This window comes from Paroedura picta, chromosome 6 (genome assembly GCF_049243985.1).
Source record: "Paroedura picta isolate Pp20150507F chromosome 6, Ppicta_v3.0, whole genome shotgun sequence".
Classification (NCBI taxonomy): domain Eukaryota; kingdom Metazoa; phylum Chordata; class Lepidosauria; order Squamata; family Gekkonidae; genus Paroedura; species Paroedura picta.
This window is the reverse complement of record NC_135374.1, coordinates 25,660,421-25,674,213: the sequence shown is the minus strand read 5'-3', so window position 1 is coordinate 25,674,213 and position 13,793 is coordinate 25,660,421. Positions and strand designations below refer to the sequence as shown.

The window sequence follows — 13,793 nt, the reverse complement described above, 5'->3', positions numbered from 1 at the left end:
ATTATAACAGAGAACCATACATAAAACAGTCTGTAGAACATGTACATCGATAACCAACAATTGCAGCCAAACACAACACAGTATAACAGAAAACAATCGTAATACAAACAGGTCCAGGGCTTGTTGATGGGATTCTGAGGGGGGTGGCTTATTGATTGAATTCTGAGGGGTGGAGTGGGGGGGGAGCAGGGGCCCTTGGTCGCTGTAGATTACGTCTGGTCTTGGCCAAATGCCTGGTGGAGGAGCTCCTTTTTGCAGGCCCTGCGGAACTGTAAGCTCCGTCAGGGCCCTGATCTCCTCTGGGAGCTCGTTCCACCAGGTAGGGGCCAGAACAGAGAATGCTCTGGCCCTGGTCGAGACCAGACGGACTTCTTTAGGGCCAGGGATCCTTAGCTGATTGGAGGCAGTAGAGCATAGAGCTCTTTTGGGGGCATAGGCGGGGAGGCGGTCCCTCAGGTACACTGGGCCCTGACCGCGTATGGCCTTGAAGGTAATTACCAGAACCTTTAGTCTGATCCGGAATTCAACTGGTAACCATTGCAGCTGATGGAGAATAGGCCGGATATGGGACCTCCACGGTGTTGCCGTGAGGATCCTGGCTGCTGCATTTTGAACTAGTTGTAGTTTCCGGGTCAGGGCTAAGGGCAGGCGTGCGTAGAGCGAGTTACAAAAGTCCAGTCTAGAGGTGACCGTCGCATGGATCACTGTGGCTAGGTGTTCCGGAGCCAGGTAGGGCGCTAGTAGTTTGGCTTGGCGGAGATGGTAGAATGCCAGCCGCGCTACCTTTGTGATCTGGGCCTCCATTGTGAGGGAGGCGTCCAGAATCACGCCTAGGTTCCTGGCGGAGTGAGCCATAGAGAGCTGCACGCCATCCAGAGAGCTGCACGCCATCACTGCTTCCAGGCAGCTGGACTATGCTTAACTTTCTCCTGTTTCCTGTTAGTGGAAGTTAAAAGTGCCTGAGTGTAGCTGGATTATGCCTTTAGTGGTTACTCAAGGATATTGTATGCACTGTCCCAAAGTGTTGTGCTTCAGATCTGAGAAAAGTTTATTTCTTTTTTTTACCTTTTCAATATGTACTTTATCAATGAAATGGGGATTATAACATTAGTTAATGTGTGGAAGATAGCAGTTCTTACACTATATATGGTGTCAGCATTGGCAAATTATGCCTTGGCAAATTTCACAAACTATCAGGAATCTTGCCCCTTTCCTGGCATTTGAACCCGAGTTAAAATTGCTTGTGTTTACCAGTGTTGAGTAAAGTGCAAATTATCTTCTATGGTATCCAGAAACCCCCTGACACTAATCTAAGACAAAAACTAGATGTCTTTAGTTAACAAACAAAATATTTCTTGGAGCGCTTAATGTTCCCATTACCCACATATTTTTGTTCCAGGGCATATTTGAAGGTAGGGGATGGATAGAATAAGGCAGCCCTTCTCAACTTTTTTGCCTTTGAGAAACACCAGAAGTGGTGTGATTGTGCAGAATGTGGTTGGGAAGCATAGCTGTGTACATGTGCATCTGGTACCCCTGCCCTTTCCTTCTCCTCCAGGCCCGTCATTAGCCATTTGGGGTGGGGGTGGGGCAGGTTGGGTTGCCATTGACCATATATGCCATATATGGTCATACCACCCAGTAAACATTTAACACATTTCAAAAATATAATTAATTAATTCCTACCCATTTGGGAAACTCTTTCAGGGCTGCCAACAAACCCCAAGGTTTGACAAAAAAACAGATGTCACTTGAGATTACAGATGGGACATACTGCTTTTAAACCATTGTAATAAAAATTGTTCCAAGCAGAAAACTGGTGCATCAGGGGGGAAAGTTGTAGCTCAGCCATTTAGCTAAGCACAAGGTGATTTTTTGGGATATAGTTTCTTGTTTTTACAGAAAATCTGAATTAGTTAAAACTAACCCACTGTGACCCAATAAAATAAATTGTCTAGCATTTCCGTAATTATCTAGAGATTATTCAGGAATGGGAAGATAACAAAGGTAACCCCGATGGTACAATATTTTAAAAGGCCTTAATATGGCATTCATGACAGCACCATTATCTTCTGTGATAAAACAGTTTGCAATAACATTTTGGTTTGGTATCAAAATCAGTAATGCAATGTTGAATCCTTTTTCACATTTAAGCATGCAGTCAAAAGCATGAATAAATCCCACCTTTTACATCATAATTGTGAATATGCTTGTTCAGAGATAAAAGGTTCTTGAATCTACATCAGACACAATCTGAAAAAAAATATTCTACATAATTATATAACACAAGAGGAGAAGGCAGATATAACAGTTTGTTCTACCTTGGCTTGGCTTAAACGTGAAGGTATCTCTAAGCCATGTTGAATATGATAGCTTTATCCTGCTTTCAAATTCATTCTTTCATTTGCTCATTAGGAATAAAATGCTATTTTTCTATTTAAATGTTATAATGGGCTACCCTGATAGTAAACCTAGTGCTGCTGAACTATGTGCATATAATGCCAGCATAGCTTCACATTCTGTGATACTGAATTATCTTAGTTGTTGCCACAGCCCATGTATTTACATACTGGCCAAAAGTGCAAAGCAATTTGTAAATAAATTGAATCGTATGTGTATTTAACAAGTAGAATGCTACACCTTTAATCAGCATGGCCTTCTGTTTGCTCCTACTTACTATCTACTATGAAGTATTATCTAAATTAGACTGATTCAGGTGGACAGCTGTGTTGGTCTGAAGCAGCAGAACAAACTTTGAGTCTAGTGGTACTTTTAAGACCAACAACGTTATTTTTCAAGGTATAAACTTCAGATACAATGAAATAGAATTTCATTTCTATAGTATCCAGAATCCCTCTGACACATACTGTTAGCATATAACATAATGAAGATGCTTAACAGATCCAAAGATCAAACAACAATAGCAAGCTTAGTTTATATAGTTACTATTTATTTTGGTTTAATTCTAGGGAAAGCATAGTAAAGGAAATAAATGTCAAAATTGGGTTAGCATATGTAGTGAGATAAGAAACCAATATTCCCATTAAGTCCAGGAGATTTCATTGTTCTGATGGCTTTTCTGCATGCCATAAATTTAGCATCATACCCTCTGAAGAAGCTATATTCTGGCCACTCCGTGTGACATCACCAACCTCCCACGTCGGGCCAGCAAACTGGTCACTATATCCACCATTTTAAAACCTAATTGGTGACTCCCCAAAAGTGGATTCACCAACCTAAAAAGCACTATCCCTCAGTGGGCGGCCAGCAGCAAAAGAAATGTATGGAGGTGAAGAAGTGCTGCCTCTGCCTCCAATGTCCCATCCTTGCACCTGCTTCCTTCTCTCTTCTTACGGGGGACAGGAAGTGCTTTTTAAAAAAGGAGAACAGCTGGGACAACGAATAGGTGGACAAACGTGCAGGCAATGCCAGAAATAAAGTATTTTTTCCAAAGTTGTAACACAAAGTATGCTTGCCCGCCCCTCCCAAAAAAAATCAGGAATGAGATTAGTGTTTAAAAATATCTAAAGATTCGTTATTCCATAAGAGGTGGTGTTCAAAAAGCACTATGCATCTTTCCCATTTAAACGGGAAAGTATTAATTTTAAAAAATTAGCGGGTATGGCGGGACCTTTCAAACATGGCGAAAGGGGATTAGCTGCCTGGCTTGATTGACAGGCAGAAAAGAGTCTCATATAAAGCATGTTGCTCTCTTCTGCCATTTCCAGCAGCAGCTGTGTAGGGTGAGAAGCATGAAAAGGCAGCAAACTAGAGCGAGACAGCAAAAAGATGAGAAGTGGCTGGGAGGTGTGATAATATTTAGTGCTATGCCATTCAGCTGGAGTAACGCTATTTTTGCTGATGTGAGGAAATAAACACATGCAACTTGACAAATTTTCTTTCTAATCAACATGGCTGAGATTCTGGTGGTCCTGATGGAATGTGGTGGTAAGTGGGCTTTCTTCCCCCAAAATTCACATGCGATTTAGTTCTGCAGGAACTTTGAAGCCTTTTTTCTGCCGACTGTGCCGACTTTCAACATATGCAAGAACAGAAGAAGAAAGAATAGGCAGCATCTTCACAACATACCATCACACAATTTACTTGAAAACTACCATATCTTATCTCACAACATATGCTCACCTTATATCTGTATTCTCACCAATCTCCCAGGAGGGCCATATGTCCTCTTTTATTTCTTAATTGGAATAATAGAAAAGCAGATCGTAATATAATTAATAGTAGACTATAATGTAATTTGGAATGGTAGAATAGAATGTCTTTGGTCTAGGGACAGGAAAGATAACTAATTGCCCTACTTTAAAGAAGAAGCTATAAAGTTGCCTCCATACTTGAGAGAAGAATGGAGCATAATTGGCAGTGGCTAAATTATTCTCAGCATTTCACAATTAGATCTGCCCATCAATCTCCAATTTGACATTTATTTCCTTCATTATGTTCCCCTCCTAATCAAACCCAAACAAATAAGCATGTAAATCAAGTTTGTTACTCTGGTTTGATCATTGAATTTCTTAAAAATCTTCATTATGCTGTATGCTAATTTACAGCTCATCCTCTACCTAAATGTATGGACTGGTATTTTCCATTCCATTGTATCTGAAGAAGTGTGTGCCCACAAAAGCTTGATTTGATTCTGTGAGCTTAGGCAGATGTAAGTGGGTGAGCAGAAAGGATTGTGTCAGTGCTTGGCTCTTGTGGCCCTTCCTTACATGTTTAGGAAAATGCTGATCGTCACTTTGGGGTCAGGAAGTAAATTTCCTCTCTGTCAAACTGGGCAGGGATTCTGGGGTCTTCGGGGGGGGCATCATCTTGGCATGGAACTGATGTCACTGTGGGTGAGCAGAGAGCTGTGAATGTCCTGCTTTCTGCAGGGGGTTGGACTAGATGACCGTGGAGGTGCCCTCCAATTCTGTTATTCTACCTTGAATAAAACTTTGTTCATCTTATAAGTGCTACTGGACTCAAACCATGTTTTATAGAGTAGACAACCTAATACTTTATTAAGGCTATTTTAATCTTTTTCATATTTAGTTCTTTATTCTATTTAGGGAAACAGTTGTAAAGAAGAAGCACAAATTGCAGAAGTTGAAACAGAGAAAGAAACGAAAGCAGAACAGAAAAATTAAGGATGCTGCTGTTAAAGTAGTGGAGCAGAAGCCTGACCATCAAAACAGTGATAAGGACTGGTCACAGAGTGGAGAGGAGGATTCCGAAGACAATGGGAAATCTGCATCTATTGATGGACAGCTAAAGGAGCTTATAGCAGATGGTGAAGTTGATTCTGCCGATGAAAGCAGTCTGAAACATTCTGAGTTGCAAAAAGGAAGCTGTATTTCGGGTACTGTTGATCCAATCACTTCAGACAAGTCGCTACAAATTGACGTCCTTTTGAAGGAAGAATGTCCATCTTCCACAAGTTTGGTATTTGTTCCAAACAAAAATACAACTGAACTATTGCTCCGTGACTATTTTCCAGATGGAATCCAGAACGAAAACTTTGCGGAAACCACAAACAGTATTTTGAGCTACAAAAACCAATGTTTGCTCCTCAAATCAAACTGCGCCAGTGCAGGAAATAGTCCTGTTTTAACCAGTGTAGAAGACAAAGCTGTACCTACCAAAACAATTTTTGAATTGGGCCCAGGAAGTAAGCTGCTGGACAATAAGAAGGAAGTATCTGTTTTTCATCAACACAAAACATCTAGTGAGATGGAGAGAAACACCTGGGCTTTCTTTTCTTTTGATCAACAGCCCCATGACAAAATTGCATCTGACAAAAATGAATCATGTTTGACTTGGTCTGACTGTTCATCTAACATCATATATGAGCAACGGCCAAGGAAAGCAAAGAAGCTCAAACAGTTTTTTTCAGAGAGGACTACCCAATTCATCAGTGATAATAAGCCTAACAAAAAGCTGGAGAAAGAAGGTGATGGGGTAGTGTTAAACGAAGGAGATAACAGAATAGTTTGTTGTCCCCAATCACCACTGTCTGAAATGCCAGGCATTGAAGCTAGTAATAATCTCACAGAATCCATAACTAAAGACAATATTCCCAGTGGTGTGGCTTTGTTGGCATCACCCACAGGAAAAGGTGGGTGCAGAAGGATCTTCAGCTTGGCCCCGAGCTTTGATTTACCCAGGCAGATTTTGGTTAGGAAGAGTGAGAAAGTGCTATGGGATACAGATGTATCGATAGAGGAAGAGAAAGTTTCAGATGACAATATCAGAAGCGAAGATAAGCAAAGTCTTGAGTGCCATAGATCTCCAGTTCCTTCCAGTTGTGTTGTAGTACTTGACTCTCTTTGTCCTGATGCAGAATCTCTGGTGTGTAACTTGGCTTCAACCAAACTGGTGGAATCTTTGGACTCTTCAACAAAAGTAGTTTCTTCTCCAATTCAGATATGTACCTCTGCTTCCATAACCAGGGATAATGGGCAAATTGTTATTTCTGATAAAACTGTGGAAGTTAAAACAGATAGAAAGAGGGAGAAAATATCTCCAGATATCTCAGTTACTCAACCAGATATCTTATATTCAGTTAAAGCAACTACTGAGTGTCTTATGAACCCTGTTGCTGAACACTGTAAAAATACGCACCCAGTCAATAAAATTGGAGCAACAAAATGTTCTCGAATCGAGGATGATCAAGGTCTTTTGAGTACTAGATCTAGTTTTCTGAAGCTTCCTTTATCACTAGGAGTTGCACTTCAACTTGTAAAGCTGTTTGGTTCTCCAGCAGTTCCATTAGGTAATTACCACTTTTTAAACAATTTGATGCTTAGTTTAAAAAAAAAACTCACAAAAATTGAAACTGGCAATTCTAATAGACTTGCTGTTAGGATAAGAATTATCAGCATTGACTGACAATGTGTCACATACTTGTCTTCAGAAGGATTCTTTCCACATTTCTTGCTTTATACATCTGGGAGTAGAATTGTAACCTTGTTTTTCAGTTAAGTACTATATTCAAGGAATTTAAGTCATTAATTTTCTGGGCTGGAAATTGGAACAAGAATATTCAGTTGACTATTTAAAATATAAATTCTAAAACATATTTGGAAACTTACTAAAGACTTGATTTTTAGTTTTAATCCTTAAAAATGGCATTTGAAAAATAATTTAATATATATCATCTTGTTATTTTATTCCTTCAAAATCATGCAGGCGGGCTCACATTAACCCTCTGTATGATTAAAAGCATGGGGAAAATGTATTTTATTTTATTTCTTTTGACTTATATGCCACAATTCCCATGGTTACCGGCTCGTGCCGGCTTCCAAAATCAGTACAAATACAATAAAATATAAACACAATATAGTTAAAACATAACATACATAATAAAACTCGTTAATAATCAGCAGCAAGCCAAGTACCGCTATAGCTTGGATGATCCAGTTTACTATGGAGGTGCTGCAATTTTGTGAGGGGAGCCATAAGATGTTCCTGGTCCTACCCAGCCTCAACTATATACCTGGTGGAAGAGCTGTATCTTGCAGGCCGTCCAGGAACTCATTCCACCAGGTAGAGGCTAGGAACAGAAAAGCCCTGTCTGTGGTCGAGGTAGGCCTCTTTTGGACCAGGGACCACTAACCTGATGGTATTGGAGGAACAAAGTGTCCACTGAGGAACACAGGCGGACAGGCACATATGCTGGACCCAGAGCGTGCATGGCCTTAAAGATATTAAGCCAAAATGAGACTTACTTCCCTTGACACCCAGATATTAACATAGGCACTAAGTAATCTTAGTGGGCACTCATGTTGATATACAGTAGAAGAGCAAGTCTAGTGGCACTTTACAGACCAACGGGATTTCTAGCATATAGACTTTCAAGAGTACCAGATATCTGACCAAGGGAGCTCTGACTCTAAAAAGCTTATAGTTAATTTTGTGGTTTTAAAATTCAGTATAAGGAAGTTCAGCTGCCACCATAAGGATAGCCATCTCCCATAGCCATCTACCTGAGCATATGAAGACAGACATCAAGCAAATATCATAGATCTTAAATGGCAAGCAAACTCACATTAGTGTAAGGAGTAACTTTAAGCAGCCAAGTACCAAAGATTTTGAGACTGTATAGATCAATGCATACTTCTTTGTGTTCTGGGGAATAACTAGCAGCATTTACTAATTTGATATCTCTGTTCTGGACCATTCGACATTTCCCAACCACCTTGAAAGGCAGCCATCCAAGTTTTCTCTTACAATAACAAAGGTTGGGAGTTAACTAGAATATAAATAAATGGAAATATCCCTCATTACCTTCTATCCAAAAGGTTAATCATGTTCATACCTGCTAAGCTTCAATAGTGCTGCTTTAGATTTTCCCAAAACAATTGCTTGGTCTAGCAACTTTGCATCTTCAATTTTCCTACTGTTCTAAACAATGATGACAGTCATGTGAAGGAAATTAAAGTGTGCATGTTCATATATTGTTGATTAGTCTTCCTTTCTCTAAGTTTGTTGTTCTACAATCAATTAGCATTACTATCCCAATAGTAGTATCCTTACATGAAGTAAACATAGGAATTGCCACTAAAAGTCCATAATTCTATTTCCAGTATTTTTTGCTAGTGATAATATTGTCTGAATTCCTTGTTTACGTTTAGTCATATTAGTACCCACTAAAAGACCTGCCCTCCATGAATTTGTCTACTGCTTTATTAAAGACATCTTAATGAGAGCCAATATTGAGATAATAGATTCCATACATGAATTGTGCGTAGAAGGTAACATGCTTATGACAACCGCCTTCCCTTTCTCCCCCTCAGAGGCAAAATTTTATTTTGCTTTGCTGTGTGCCTAAACAGTCCTAGTGGTCTGTTTTCTTCTTTCTTTAAGAACTCTGGCTGTCCTACCCTGTCTCAGAGTGATATTTTACAGCTGGTTCAGCCCAGGAACCTGGGGAAAGGGAAGGGATTACACTTTAAATTAAAACACTGAAAACGATGTTTTAAAATTCAAAATTTTCAAGATGTTTTATTAAACACAAGGGGAAAATCAGATGAAATCAGTGGCTGAACTGTCCAAGGTAACTCAATATACATAACTCTGAGGTAAAACTAGTACATGCATAGACTTTAGTTCTTATGTTTCAGGCTAATGAGAGTTTTTAAAGCTATTCAATTATTTAAATACTTTTGGTGAAAGATTTTGTTCCAGTGTTTTCCCAAATATCCCGTACACTGACTCTCATGGCTTCTAGAAAGCTGGTACACTTTTTCCATACCCAAGCCTCTTCTCTTAAAATGCCAGTACTCATCTTGGTTTTTAATTGACTCTTAAGGTCTCTAAAGGAAATTTCAAACCATACAAAACCAGGGATCTCTGTACTCTTAAGAGCTATCATCTTGTTTAGACCAGGTAGAGAAATTCATTCTCTCTCTAGATCTATCAATTTTTCTTGGCCCGAATGGGAGTCTTCACCTAATTTCCCAAACAACCTTGCCAACTTTCCACCAGTTCTCCATCTGTGTTAAACTGATCTCAGCTAAGGCTCAAATTCTATTGGACTCAGAAAGACAAAAATCTGACTGAATCTCTCCTCAGCATCCAGTTCAGAAGTCTTTCTCTGCTCAATTGTTGCTAACCAGTCAGATTGCTTGATGCAGTCTGTCACTCAAGGCTCTGTTTTCTGTGAAGATTTAACCCTTCACAGTCCGTCAGCTGTTTGTATAGTACTTCCAAAGTTTTAAAAAGTACAGTCCATTCATAATGCTGCAAGAGACTTTTGAAAACTGCTGCTGGTCAGAATTTACAGCACTGGGTTTGAAAGACCAGTGGCAAAAGGAAGTTACACATGTTCATATGTAAAAGTGGATTTTAGTCCACTTGCAATTGTACATAGGGGAGCCCTGCAAAAGCATCCTTTTCTCCTATAACATTTAACCAGATGTTCCTGGAAAGACTACAAGCAGGGCATAACGTTCCTCTCTGCTGTTCCTTTGCCTCCAGTGTTCAATGAACAATAGACCCTTGCAAGCATCTTGTTCTTCTACAGGGGATATGGAAGATAGATGCAAGTCCCAAGCTACTAGCTTCTAGTTCACCATTCCAGTTTTATTACACATAGCACTAGAAATAATGTTCCTTTTACCACTGCCACTACAGTCTTCTGGAAACAATAGTTATTTTTGCCTCTTAAAGGAAATGTTTTCCAATTACATATTCCATTCCTGGCCATTTACTCCAAACTACCTTGCAGAAAGGAGATTCTTCATCTTCTCTTTGTATCTTGGTAATGTGGCATGGTCAGTTATGTTTTATCTATGTTAAACATTAGCTGTCTAACTGCCTTATGAAAAACCTGGCTTTTCAAGGGGTGTATAACCCCATCCAAGACAGGAGAGATCTCAAGTCTCTCGTCTGCCTTTCTACTAACCCAGAGAACCTCTGTCTTGTCAGAATTAAGTTTCAGCTTTCTCACTCTCATTCATTCCTGACGCAAACACTTATTCAGGACATTAACAGCACTTTCAGCATTAGGTGGAAAGGTATAGCTGGATATCATCCACATATTTTTATATGAATGTATCATAATGCCAATTTTATGAAAGGAATAAAAATTAACTTGCATTTGCACTCACTAATTATAGATCAGGAGAGCATATAGTTGAACCAAAAATGTCGTTAGGGGATAGGAAAACAGAGTAGAAAATTAATGCAATCTTTCCCCCTAGTGATTGTCATTGTCACATTGATCACATATTGCCTGTACTTTATAATAAGTACTGTACATATTGCTGTTCATTGCCTGTACTTTACAATAAGCGGATTGAATAACCAGTTTCTGTAAATTTCTTGTATTATAGATACTTTGCTACCAGATGATTATGTTGTTCCCCTTGATTGGACAATATCAAAGGAAATCTATTTACGGTGGAAGGCTTCTGTGGAGGTAGGAACATCAGTGCTCCACTATCACTGCCATGAAGAATGCATTTATTTCCCGCTTTTCTCCCCAATGAGTACACAAAGTGCTGTGCAGAATAATTCACCCTTCCATTTTATCCTCACATATGCTAGGATTAGAGAATGACTGGCTAAGTGGCAGAGGGGGTAGCAGAGGGGGCATTTGAGCTTGGCTCTTCCACACCTTTGTCCAACAGTCACTGCACCATGCTGGTACTATTCTCTGCTAGCAGCTACACATCAATTGCACAAAATTAGACTAAGTATTCAAAGAATATGCACTGAGCCTTCTGAAAGGAATTGGGCCAACCTCTTGGTAGGTTATGTCTTGATAAGGAATCTTAAGCTTATCTGAAGAAATGCAAGACAAATTGTTTTCTCCTTTATTTTAGAAAAAACAGAAAAAGAATCAATGCAAAAGATACGATGCCTTGTCTGGTGAGTACAATGTTGTATTTCCTAAATGCAGCTGAATTATCACCAGCTGCAAACCTTTGTATAAATGGAGTGCTTTGCATGTCTGGATTTTACATCAGCAGATTTGGCTGAAGCCCGAGGATAGTATTTTAGTTTGGCTACTTGTTTTATTGTGCAGTACCTCTTGGCTGGCTGATTAATTTTGAAACATGCCATTGATTTTCAGTTTAAAATGGCAGCCATTTATTCCTAGGCAGCAAATAATCAATCTGTTTGATGGTGTTGGTAGGAAGACGAACATTCCCTGCTGCTTCTTCATTGTATCTTATCCATGTTGCATCAATTTGTGTCTGTCTTTAATCTTAAGCACTCATGGATCATAGACTGCTGCTACCAGCTTGGGTCCCAGAGACTCTGGTGTCAAAATGCTATGGTTCTCTTCCATGCTGTTCCTCCCAGATCATTGTTTATATCTTCAACCCACTCCCATTTTTCCTTTCCAAATACATATTCTAGCAAACTGTTCTGGAAGCCCCCGCCCACCAAAAAAAATCCATAAATATGTCAGATTAGAGAACCACAATAAAGCCTTGATTTAGAAACCTTTTGGCTGAGTATGAGGTGCTGGGCCAGTTTGGGATGCTGGATGAGGGTATCTGCTGAGAAGTGGCAGTCCTCTGCAGGCAGCCAGGATTGCATGCAGGTGCAGCCTGATGGTGAGAGTTGGGTACCAGCAAAGCTCTCCTGTTCCTTGAAGAGAATCTTGACTACTACTCAAAGAGAAGCCCCTGTAAAGGCCCTGTCTTAGGTTGCGTATGTGGTTTTCTTTGTTTGCAGCTGGCACACCTGCCCTGGAAGAGTCAAAGGAGGCTGATAGTCAAGAGACACAAGAATCTTCTGATGCAAACCCACAAATGCACTTGTTGCAATAGATTTGGAAGAAAAACAGACATCACTCTGACAAATTGTTTTTAGATAGGATATTGAAGCAGCAAAGGTGGCTCACCTGAACTTTTAACAATAAACAGCATTTTGCATAGAAAGGTAACAACTCTAAACATTTAATCTTAATAAAAAAAACTTTGGCGGGTTACCTTAACTTATGATTGCGTCCAGAGTTCAACAGACTCTTCATTCTCTAAAAGCTGATCCTTCCTGCATCTGTAATTTGTATGGAAGATAACAGCTTGCTCTCTGCCCTGCCCTATCTGTCCTTTAGAACCTTTAGACTGGGATTGCAAATTAACTGGGTCCGGCAAACAATGAAGGATACAGTTTGCTTTCTTTACTTATTTGCTGTCATCTATCCTTGTCCATTTCAATTCAGACATTATATAAAAGCTGTCTTTCATAGTATGAAGTAGATTGACTTCATTGTTTAATGAGGGTCCGATTGAAGCAGCAGAACACTCCATATTCTTGAAAAGTTAGACTGTTTATATTGTTCACTTCCTTTTCAGGAAGTGTTTCTGGCAACTTATACCCATTACAGGCCCCATGCTAGCTATATGGCTGTTCAGTGATGAACAGAGAAATGTTGCACAGAGGACCAGTGTTTGTCAGTTGGCCTTGGGCTGATCATAGACAAAGTCATTCTGTCACCTAAAAGATAATTCTTCGCTAGTCCCACAAAGAACCGGGTGGACAACTTGAGGTGAGGTTACTGTTCTTTTTGATGCTGCTTCACCAAAGTATTTTTTGTATTCACAGAACTTGCTTAATTTAGGCCTCATCATGGACGGACCACCAGATAACAGCCAGCTGTGTTACAGTGTTGGTGAGAACTGCAGAATACAAAGTTTGTTGAATGATCAACAACCCTAGTTTTTGCCTTCCATCCATGTAAGCTCATTGAGTTTTTGCTTGAAATAAAATCAAATTTAAAGAGCATCCTTTGGTCTTTGCCACTTTGTAAAGCAATGTCAAGTTACTTCAACTACTTGCTGTATGACACAAAGAACATGAGATGTCAATGATCAGTATTGTAGTATGCAACTTAATTAAAAGGCAAATATAACAACACCATTACTGCAGACAGGTAAACAGAGCATTGCAGCCTGATTTCAGGCATGTTCATTCTCAAGTAGCTATGTTTACTTCCAGGTAAGTGTGCACAGCATCTATTTGTTTATCTATATTTGTCCATTTATCTTGCTGAGACTCAAGGCAAATTTATTGCATTAAAAATGCAATAAAATGCAATAATACAAGTGCCTGCTTATGTGCAGCAGTCCTAATCTCATTGATTTGTAGATCTCACTGAACTCAGTATTCCATGTCATTGTAATATAATGTTGTATGTTTTAGTCCCACCCGTCCACCATGGAGCTCAGGGCACACTTATAGTGTGTCCCCCACCCCCCGCTGAGTGTGTTTGTGGCTTGGCAGAAGGGCGCCTAATCATTTTGTTTCCTTCTCTCGACAATAATGTTCAGCCTTTG

General features: G+C 39.7%; 1 protein-coding gene across 1 annotated transcript; it reads left to right on the top strand.

The window, feature by feature from the left end:
- The first annotated feature begins 845 nt into the window (after window positions 1–845).
- On the top strand, window positions 846–13,194 carry LOC143839608 (uncharacterized). Its single transcript, XM_077341839.1, has 6 exons — window positions 846–938; window positions 5,070–6,772; window positions 10,836–10,921; window positions 11,328–11,373; window positions 12,190–12,396; window positions 13,063–13,194. The coding sequence occupies exons 2-5, from the start codon at window positions 5,731–5,733 to the stop codon at window positions 12,282–12,284; spliced, it is 1,269 nt and encodes a 422-aa protein (XP_077197954.1). The 5' UTR covers window positions 846–938; window positions 5,070–5,730; the 3' UTR covers window positions 12,285–12,396; window positions 13,063–13,194.
- Window positions 13,195–13,793: the final 599 nt, after the last annotated feature.